The following is an 11,343-nucleotide window of genomic DNA, read 5'->3' as shown; positions in this document are numbered from 1 at the left end:
GATAGGCTCCAGCTCCCCCTGCAACCCAGAAGGATAAGCGGTTTAGAAAATGTGTGTGTGATTTGTCGGACCACAGGACACTTTTCCACTTAACCTCAGTCCATCTTAAATAAGCTCAGGCCCAAAGAAGGCGGTGGCATTGTTTCTGGATTCTGTATATATGGTTTCCTCTTTGCATAGTAGAGAACTGTGTTCACAATGGTTTTCTCTATTACTGTGACATTTATAACAAACAGCCAATCATGTGAAACATAAGGAGGAGTCTGTCAACACTGTTGCCACCAGGGTTAGATCCAATTAAGCTTAAAGTTAGCTGGGTAAGCATGAAATATTGAGTGGTGAGCATATTATTATGTAACATATTAGAAGCCCAAACAAGCGTATAATCATCAGCAATACACGTCAGCCAGTTATAAATGTATATAATTTAGACAGCTTGCGGTGATCAGTGTTATTAGTTAGTCTCTACTTTTACAGAACGTCAGCTAGCAAGATGGGGGACCCACAAAAAATCTTGCTTAGAGCCACCAAAAGATTAGAGCTGGACCTGGTCATGGGAATGTATCCCTATAAATGTGATCCACAGTCATGAGACAGAAAAAACAGGGTTGGATCAAATTAAGTTTAAAGTCAGCTGGTAAATAATAAATTCTGCTCTGTGAAACGGACCCCCAGGCATCACTTTGGTGCTTAATAGACACGAAAACATGCGAAAGTGACTAATTGTCACACGGCCTGTTTGAGGTGAATGGACGAGTGCACTGCTTTAGCCCTGAGAGACTCTTCATACACGGACCTGTCCATAACAGAAACTGAGGATCCTATTCCAGTGATTTGTGATCAGGCATTGCAAAAGATAAAATAAGCAACACATGATGTTTGTCTGAGTCTTAGTGAGGTCTAAGAGCCCATTTCTCTGCTCTGCTGCTGGACCAAAAATCATTCTTCTGTCATAAGAAAGGTCTGTTCTAGGAGCACAAATCATAAACAAATAATCTAATCTGCTACCGAGGTAACCAGTATAAATAAAACTAGGGCTGTCAATTAATTTGCTTAAAACAATAATAATAATAATAATAATAATAATAATTCATCAAAATGTACCTTCATGATAATTTGGCAGTGGTCAATTAGCAAATTGCACAATGGTAATTTTTTATTTTGTATTCTCTCACTTGGATCTTCCGCTAATATATTTTGGAGTCTTTTAAAAGGCCATGCATTTTTATTGCTTTGCATTCTTGAAAAACTCAGTGCACTCAATCAATTCGCAAAAAAGTACCTGATTACTAGATTACTAACAGTAGCAGATATAGACAGTCCTTAATAAAAACAAAGGCTGATTGAGTCAGGCACAGTCCACCAGTTAAGGATAAAGGGAACTGCTAAGAAGTATCACGCTTCATGACCTGCTGCTAGGATGATTAATGCTTCCTCTAGGTGCCCAACCACCTTATTACTCAGCATATGATGTCCAAACCCCCCTTTAACAACTGACCCTCCCCTGCTCTGCACCAGAGCAAGTCTGGATAAGGCTCAGACACTGGAAGTAAGAAGGACAGAAATCTGAACACTCTCCTGCTCAGCCTCATTCCTCATCATGCATAATTCAGTTACATCATCTCAGATGTAATTAATAGTCTGCAAGATGCTCTGGGTGCAATTAGGGCTGGTTACCGTTCATTTCTAATCCATGTACTGCACAGCGCAGTGGAACAGCCTTCGTGAATGTGGACCTACACTCTTAAAACTGAGGTGCAAGAAAAAATTTTGAAGCGATGCCATAGAACCACTTTGGTTCCCTAAAGAACCTTTCAGTGGGCGGTTCTTTAAAAAAAAATAAAAACATTTGACACATCACGTTTACACACCTACAACTATTACATTATGCCAGGTTTCCTCAGATCTGGTCCTGGAAGGCTGGTCTCCAGCACTATTTGGTGATTTCCCTTCTCAAACACACTTACTAAACCTGGCATCTAAGAATTGAGTTAAATTGGGCATGTTTGAGTAGGGAAACCACAAAACTGTGCTGGACAGCGGCCCTCTAGGACCAGTTTTGAGGAACCCTGCCTGATACAGAGACTCTTTACACTTAAAATGTCCCTCACAATTGCACATCCCATTTACAAAAATGTTTTTTAGGGAAAAAAAGGGGTTCTTCCATAACGTCACTGGCATCTTTATGTTAAGAGTTGAAGCACCTCATAAACCTGGCTTCTAACTAACTGACTGGCTAACTAATTAACTAAGTATTTAAATAACCGACTACCCCACTAACTAAATAACTGACTGACTAAGTAATTAACTAATTGGCTGTCCAACCAACCAACAAACCAATTACCTGACTGACTGACTGACTCACTTAAACACGTTTAGCAGGCTGAAAATTCTCCACAAGGGGGCACCATTAGCAGTCAAATAGCTTCTGATGCTTAATAAGAGCAGTGCATTGCATTAACTACTCTGTTACAGGTTTTCCATCCACCTTTTACGCAAATTCTGAAAAAGCGTGCATAAAAACATCTGGATGGAAAAGTCAGAAATTCAGAAAAATGCCTAAATATCACAAAAGAAGTTTTATGCTCGGACAAATGCAAAAAATGGTGATTCAATTTTTTTTTAAATAACCGTTTGTATAGTGTAAACAAAAGTCATGTGTTTGGCACTTCATCCCTCAAGAACTGTTTGCTGTAGTGTTGTTCACAGGGGTTTGGGGGCCAACGGTGAAGTGGGACAGCAACTTCAGCCCTCTTTAAATGGGCCAATGCCCGCTCCACCCGCCGTCTCTGAACCGTTAGGGCTTCAGCATTCTACAGCTGACCAAGAGTTAATACAGGTTCGAATCCCTCCATACACAGTGAATGAGACTCGTCTTCTGCTACATGGCACAAGCATGTGACGTCATCTTCAGGAATTTGTACAAAACAGTAGCAGATGGATTATTATCTGGAAATTAGTTTAAAATTTGCCAAACGTTTAAATGGAAACTCCACTTGCGTGGACAGCGTACATTCAAATAAAGCCCTAAAACAGTGGGTCCCAATGTAAATCCTAGGGGATCACCTGACTGAACCTATTAACACTTCATGAATCTTATTGGGTCTGTTAGAACAAAATAAACACTAAACTATTTAGTGCTGCAGTGCCCCAGCACTGGGAATGAGAATCGCAGGCCCAACTGACTTTTGTTATGGTTTATTTACACCTCCAGTAGTATCAAAATGTACACCCAGTGTCCAGCCAGCAGAACTGAATAAATATGGATATTCAGATCAGGGGGTGAGATGGTAGCTACCACTAAATCACAGATTCTCAATCTTGGTCCTAGGCTACCCCTGACATGCACATTTAGTGTTTTCCTGCTCTAGCATGAATTCAGGAAGGGCTTACTAATTAACTAATAAGTTGGATCAGGGTGTATTTGAAGGGGGAAAACAATAAAACATGCAGGGCAGATGTACTCCAGGGCAGGGACTAGAAAGTGCCACATTAAATGAAATGAATGCTGTTTCAGTTAAAAGTTCACTGCCATCTGTGCCCATTACACCCTTACTTTTGTTGGATTCACGCAAAATGTACCGGGCCATTCAAACAGACCCAAAACCCCACAGCCGTTAACAGATGAGGCTGAATCTCGCCTTACCAAAACAAGGCCCATCTGCCCGTACAGCATGTTCCGCAGAGCAACGTGCTAATGACTGTGTGTTTTACTGAAAAGACAGAACAAGACAATCAGCACCAATAAAAGCTGGCTACATTTAATTTGATTCGATTATGGACCTTGACAGCTCAGAGTGTTTGATAATCTGCCGTGCTGTTTTGAGTCGCTGTGCCAGGCAGTTAAGGCAGGCCAGTGTTCATTACCATAGAGACACAATGTTCTCTACTGTGGGTACCCCATGTTTACAAGTAAAGGTGGCAGCCAGTGATCCAGATAATGACTTGTCACGGCACAAAGCTACAGTACATACAGTGCACTCTACGTGAAAGTTAGCAAAAACAAACAGTGTAGATACACACTAATGGGTAAAGCTCCACTGAATTGGCGATTCTGTTCTAACCCAAAGGGTGACAACAGGAAAATAAATGATGGAAATAAATCGCACATGTCTCTCCCTAAAAGAGTCAACTAAATGGTTAGGATGTGAACAGCCATTCAAAGTGGATTGATGTCGATGTCTAATCCTGCCAAATCATTTACAGTGGTGGTGATAGGAACCAGACGTCTGAAGCACTTAACGCATCTAAAAGATAGTTTTACGTCAGCTTTTGGCCTGAAACATACATTTAAAATCCACAGTTAACAGTCTGTATGCTTTCTGGTCTGTTTAATATGTAACGTCATACATGTTTGCGCTCATCAAGACAAATTCCTTGTATGTGCAATATACTTTGCACATACATGCAAAATATGATGCAACACATATTTTTAAAAGATTTACCATTTTACTATTATCAGCACTGCATATTAAAACCCAGAAAACATGTGGATTCAACAGTCATTTTGGATAGTAAATAAAATTTACATAGTAGGCATTGAAACCTGTAGAGAAATCTGAGTAAGTTTCTCTATTAAAGGTCTTTAACATCAAACCACTCTGAATGACTTTGTTTACGTCTAAATGATTGCATTATGCATTTTGAGAAAGCTGATATTTTAAATTCCCCTTTAAACATACAAACAACCTCATGAGGACTGTTTTAAAAAAAAAAGCTAGTTCTTCCAATGTCTTGCATAAATACTGTGCCCTAAAAGCGTTTCATTTTCGTTAAAATGATCTCAGACTTAACATATTCTGAATTTGGAACAAGCAAGAACACGAGCTCACAATAAAAACAACTGAAAAAATGCATGGAGCGTATGAGTTCACAAGAAAAACTGTGATTGAACCACTGAATCAGTTGAATGTGCACTTTTATGGTATTTAAGTATTTTTCATGAGGAACTTTAACTGTTGCAGCCCACCAGGACTGAGAAACCAATACCACTTCTCCCATTTTCTCTGGTGTTAGCTCTGCTGACACACAGAAGGGTTGATTCCAGCTAAAGAGCTCAATTTTAAGGAGAACTGTGAATGCATGCTGAGAGTTAAAAAGGGCCAACAGCACAACAGTGCCACCTCCTGGGCTTTTCCTTCCAAGCATTTTCAGCTCTTCGCCCGACACAAACTAAAAGGCCTCACAGCTCAGTTTGATCAAATAATAGATCTGCGGTACGACATATGTTCCTTATGAGAGAAAAACACCTGAGTCTTGGTTATAAAACATACGAAAATTTTCATTAGAATGTGTATAAACACTAGAAATCATTCATAACAACATGGCAGGATTCTTAAAATGATATAAAAAACATAACATTACAAGTTAGAAAACATTTTTTTGTTTTCAAAAGAACTATCAAGTTTCAGTTGAGTGAGGTATTGAGATAAGGGCGATGACTCCACGCTAACAGTTTGCCAAATCTAAAAATAATGCGTGGGTTTTTAGAAAAATAGTTCTGATCAAAGATTGTATAAAAACACGTTTCAGTCCTCAGAGCTCTCCTCTGATTTCTCTTCATTTACTTTCCAGTTTTTCCTCTTTTTCCTTTCAGGCTCTGTCTGAGCGTCTGCAGTTCTGTGTCTTTTCCTGTGTTTGACGTCTCTATGTCTGCCCGATTCACTATCCTCCGTGCTGCTGTCCTCCTCTCTCGCTTTGCTTTTGTGTCCCTTCTTTCTACTGTGTTTACTTTTGCCACTTTTCCTCTTTTGCTTCCTTTTGACACTGTCCGTTGCGCTGCTGTCAGACTCCGAGTCTGACCCTGCAGTCTTCTGCCTCTTTTTCTTTTTCTTCTTCTTCTTCTTGGAGGATTTCTTGGAGTTCTTCCGTCTGTCAGCTGACATTTTTTCCTTGCCATTTTTTCTGCTGCCTTTAGTGCAACCAGTCTCTCTGTATTAAAAAAAAATACATTTCTTGTTAGGTAGTCTGCATCAGAGATCTTCACATCCATACCTTGAGTCCATGTTCTAGTCCAGAATTTGGTACTCACCACTAGCTAACTGAACTGTTGATGTAAATCAGTTGGGTGCCCAATCCTGGTCCTGGAGGGCCAGTGTCCTGCATAGTTTGGTGAATTACCTGCTCCAACACACCTGATTTAACTGTCAACGGCCAGGTTTAGTGGATGTGTTTTAGTAGGATGTGTCTAACTGTGAGGGACACTGGCCCTCCAGGACCAGACTTGTGCACCCTGATGTAACTGATGGGACACCTACTGAAATTACAAAATCCAGGACTGGAAACTGGATTCAAGGTCCAGATTAGAAGAGCTCTGGGCTACATAATATGCAAAAAAGTGAGTGCCAACATTAAGGAGTATTTATACAAAACAAATGGGTGCATTTAATACATATACAAAAAATACTAAAAAAAATGGAATTCGTCGTCATTGGAAATGGAAGCACATGGAAAATATTTTCTTAATACAAAGAATTCCATTATTTTTTAGTTGTACTTTGCACTTGGGCTGTCGTTTGTGATTTTTTTTTGTTTCATCATTTCAAAAACTATGGCTGCAGATGACGTTGTTGTGCTTGTCGGGACTTTCCTTTCTTCTTCTTCTGTTTGGCAGTATCCTGTGTATCAAGTGGGATGTTGTGTTTTAAAGTGGTATCAAATATGTAGTGGATAAGTTCTTGAGCGCTGTGCTCTCTTGCGATACCCAGGGTTAACCATGATTGTCTAATATTCCTTGTAGAAACTGTGAAGTAGTTCCACATAACTAACTTTTTCCCCCACTGTTTATCTGCTACTGCTCAAACTGAATGCGTTTGAACACGTCTGCACTGATGAGCCAAAAAGAACAGTGTTTGATCACTGTTTCTCGTTTTCATCATTATTCAAATGATTTGTAATGTCTTAAGATTTTGACGGTTGTAGTTCTGTTTCATCTTTCGGGGTTTTTTCTCTTCCTTTTTTCTTTTCAGTTGAAAACCAAAAGTTTCAGTGGCCAAAATTTCAGTGCGTCCCTGTTACATTAAACAAATTAAACAGCTATTTGAAAGTGTACTGTTGCACTCTACAGCTAATTTCCATTGCAATATAGCACTATTGGTCATCTATTCAAATAAAAGTTAACTTACTTTCACAAATGAAGGTTTATGCTGCACAGTTAAATATTTCAATGGGTTCATCCCTTTGAGTGTTGACTGACATTTTAGTGTTTCTGAAGTTATATTCCACATTTGCAGCATGTTTCTAAAATGTAGTGCTAGTGTAGTAATTTAGCTTGAAGTGTTTGAGTTTGCACAGCGTTTGTAAAATGCAGCACATATGCCATTTTGACATTTGAAAGTGTTTTACAGAACGTTGGGTCTCGTCAGACAACGTACTGAATAAACTAATAAAGTGAAAATGGAAACATTAACATATTAATGTAAGGCACATTTTTAGCCACTTTCTATTTTTGCTGCATTGCAAAATGTATCAAATTGAGACGCCACTGTATCATTTCGATTATACCCATAGTTGAACTAGTAAACTGGCCATGGGACTCAAGGAATTGGCAGAGACCTTCCAGAAATATTCAAATTGAATCTTTGAGACCTTTAACTGCTTTTTAGATTAACAACTATGTATACAGGGGTTGTATGATCATGTAGCCTTGTTCTACCAGGCACTCTAATACAGTGTTCATCTGTTCAACTCTAGACTACTACAGGTGTGAGCGGATGTTGAAATGGGTCACCAGCTCCCCCAGTGAGGTAAAGTATGTCAAAATTTCAGTGACTAAACAGCCGTCCTTTCCCAAGACCTCACAGACATTACCAGAACATTTTACCAATTTTCTCATTTTTAAGGTCCACATAAGGACCCTAATAAAAGATTCAAAATATAAAAGGAAGCTTCATACATAACGATGATGTTAAGATGAGTGAACTTTACCCATCTGACTGAAACTCCTCTGGATAAAGCTCCTTAAATCCACTATGACCCCATCTGAGTGGGAGAAAAGCAAAATATTTATGGTAATTATGGTGAAATACTCCAAATTATTGTGATTTTATTAATAATTTAACATTAAGCATGAGCGCTCACCTGTCTGGATCATTGGCCTCAAATTCATAGAGTTTTCGTGTCCAGTATCGAGCCTCTCGCTCATCTTTTTCAGACAGACATTTCCGTTCTCCAAGCCTGTCTCGCGCAGATCCTTCTGAGTCATCCAAGTATCTGTCGCAGTGCATGTTGCTCCTGTGAAAACGTAGCATGTGGTCATCATAAGAACTGGACATCACACATCAGCAGACACTAGCAGTAACAGGTGCTACGGTGAGAAACGGGGTGGGCTTGTACCTCGCCAAATGACCGCTCGTCATCCATCTGTGCTTCGAAGCTTGAGCAGATGAGGTTTGGAGCTCCATGTCTCGAAGCTTCCACATCTCAGACTCTTCCTGAATCTTAATGGATTTAATAGCCAACACTGAAACTATTTTCCTAACATTTCAACACAAACTATATTCACACCATTTCAACATTAAACCTATATTCATGTTTATTGCATCTAAAACCTCTTCATATTTGACGAGCAAAATCAGTAACAGAAACACAATCACACAAAAGAAATGTGGACAAACCTTGTTGTGGGCATCTGTGTGCCTGATGACATTTCGGAGCAATACTTTCCCCATAGGAACTTTCGCCATGATGACCTAAAAACACAGCAAACAACCACAAATTACAGTACGACTTACGACAAGGCGAATATATTTTTGAGAAAATACAGAACAAAATTTCTATTTTTTTAGCTTTACTTATGATTTAGATCTATTCACTCTTACTGTAAAAATAAAGAAACTACCTAAACTACTGTAATGATCATTTTTATCAAACTTTTTTCAAATGTTCTGCATAATTCCATCACTGAGACATAAACGAAGTCATTCAGAGAGGTTTAGTGTAAAATTCTTCATGATAGAGAAATGGTACACATTTCTTTACAGTGGTTGTAAGAAGAACCTGGGTTGTGATGTTTACAACACAAATATAGTCATTTTGTTTACTATTAAAAATGACCAGTGAACCTACACGTGTCTTCTGAATTCTTAAAATTAGTGGTAAATCTTACAAAATAAGTTTTCTATAGGGATTATATTGCATTACAAGGTCCTACACGTGTCTATCAAGAATGGGCTTTTAGAAATATGTTTTAGGCCAAAATCTTCTCTCGAAACTAGCATAAACAGTGTCTCGGGCATCAGGCAACATATTTCTATCAATTTAATGTAATGTTTTTGATGACAATAACCCGGGAATTCCAATGATTTTTCAAAATTTCAGTTTAATTCAATCATTGAAATGTAAACATAACACAATCAGAGTCATTCAGAGTTCCGTGACGTGCAATGATTCACTGTAGAGAAACTTACCAACCGATTACGTTACAGTGGTGGCAATAGGAACCAGGATGCAGAATAAAATAAGATTGAAAATCAGATTTATACAGTCTCTCTCTTAAACCCCAGACTGTAGTCACACAGTCAAGACATGTTTAGTATCTGAAGTTGGCTTCTAGTTTTGTAGATGTTATGGGGTTAATGTAATAGAAATCTGTTCCCTAGAAGAATTTCAGCGACATTAAAAACAACATACTAAACATGTCTACAACACAAATGTAGCCATTTTATTAACTATCCAAAACAAACAGTGAACCTACACGTCCTCTGACTATTCTATATGTGATGTTTTTAACCTATATGTCACAGCTCCGCCATGAATAGCTTTTAAAAATATAAGATTTAGCCCAAACCCTCGTCTCTAAACTTTATGTCTCAGACCTCAGGCAGCATCTTCACAATCATATAATGTAATGTAATGTAATGTAATGACTTTCTATGAGGTAACTGTAGAGACATTAAACTTTTCAGACGTCTGGTTCCCATCACCTCCACTGAGAACAACTCTGACTCGGTAAGTCTCTCTAGAGCGGAGCGTTTCACACCGAACCGCTCTGAACGAACTTTGTTTACATCTCAACCATTTCACTATCCACGAATTTTGAAAAATCTATGGAATTCTCCTTAAACTCCTTCGGACATCTGATTTCTTTCATCACTGTGAGCAGTTCTGACTCGTTAGATTTCTTTTGAGGGTTAAATCCTTCTAAATGTCTCTTAAACACTTAATTATTAGGAACATCTAAAAAAACAATAGAATTTCCGATTAACATCCAAAAACACACCGTCAATGTAAATCTCTCAAACTACCTGCTCATGGAAAATAATACCTAAGTAAATATATCAAGGCCAGTTTGTAGCGTCTTACAGTAACTAAAATCTGGAAAACTGACAATGCTAGTTAGCTAGCCTAGCCTAGCCTGTCTAGCTGACGTTGACGACACTGAAGCTAACCTACCTCTCATGCTAACGAGCTATTTGGCTACATTAACTCAGAGCCACAGCCGAAGTCTGACATTTCGTGACACACACGTTGTTGTATAACTATGACCGTTCATTTCCTACACGGAGTCGAATCTGAACTCGCCTTTTCTTCCCTACAAAGAACGAACTGAACGCGGCGTCTCCTCACCACAACAAGCTCTGACCGAGTCTGCTGCTTCTTCTGCTCCTCCTTTTCACGACGGGGTAGACACATTACTGCCGCCTACTGGAGAAGAAAACCGGGGGGGTTCAATGATGAACGGAAACCACAGACCTACAGACTTATCTTCAGGTAATTCACTCTGATCTGTGGTGGCCCGCCGAGTCATATTAAAACAACATTTACAACGCGAACAAAAGCGGAAAGCACAACAGCATTAAGGGAGAAAATAATAACAGCAAATACAGAAAATAATAACAGCAAATACAGAAAATAATAACAGCAAATACTAAACAGTGAACGCGAATAGAAAAGCGAGAGTCTTCTACAATTTCTACAAATGCAGCGTGTTTAAATTCTTCATTTCTGATGATGTATTTAGGGTCTTTCCTTTGTATTTGCGTTCTGTCTCTTGTATTTGTCTTTCGTTCTCCCTTAATGCTGTAGTTCTCAGCTTTTGTTTGCTTATTAAATATTGTCATGTGTGATATGACACCATACTGGTCTCAGACATAGACAGGCATAGAAAAAGAAAAGACTGCAAAGACATCTACTGCATCAACATGGAAGTCAGACAGACGCATCCACAGTACCTTATTTAACGGCTGTAACAGCGATACTTAGAATATATCTCGTGAATTTTTTTCTTGTCTTATTTGTTCTCTGTTTATGTCTCACTTGTGTTCCGTAGCATTTTAACATGGAAAAGCAAAATAAATTAAATTAAAAATAAAAACAGTATAAAAATGGTTTCATTTCCTTCTC

At 38.7% G+C, this 11,343-nt stretch overlaps 1 protein-coding gene across 3 annotated transcripts; it reads right to left on the bottom strand.

Moving 5' to 3' along the window:
- Positions 1–4,541: 4,541 nt before the first annotated feature.
- nkapd1 (NKAP domain containing 1) lies at positions 4,542–10,622 on the bottom strand. 3 transcript variants are annotated; one of them, XM_036560738.1, is made up of 6 exons: positions 10,522–10,595; positions 8,616–8,690; positions 8,335–8,438; positions 8,080–8,232; positions 7,927–7,980; positions 4,542–5,931 (listed from the first exon to the last, which is right to left on the bottom strand). In XM_036560738.1, the coding sequence occupies exons 2-6, from the start codon at positions 8,682–8,684 to the stop codon at positions 5,529–5,531; spliced, it is 783 nt and encodes a 260-aa protein (XP_036416631.1). In that variant the 5' UTR covers positions 8,685–8,690; positions 10,522–10,595; the 3' UTR covers positions 4,542–5,528. The 3 variants fall into 3 exon arrangements, with proteins under 3 accessions (XP_036416631.1, XP_036416637.1, XP_036416627.1); XM_036560744.1 differs by having other exon boundaries at positions 10,393–10,532; XM_036560734.1 differs by having other exon boundaries at positions 4,543–5,931; positions 10,567–10,622.
- Positions 10,623–11,343: the final 721 nt, after the last annotated feature.

Source organism: Colossoma macropomum, unplaced genomic scaffold (assembly GCF_904425465.1).
Source record: "Colossoma macropomum unplaced genomic scaffold, Colossoma_macropomum, whole genome shotgun sequence".
NCBI lineage: Eukaryota > Metazoa > Chordata > Actinopteri > Characiformes > Serrasalmidae > Colossoma > Colossoma macropomum.
Note: the sequence above shows the minus strand (reverse complement) of the source record. Positions and strands in the feature narration are given on the sequence as shown.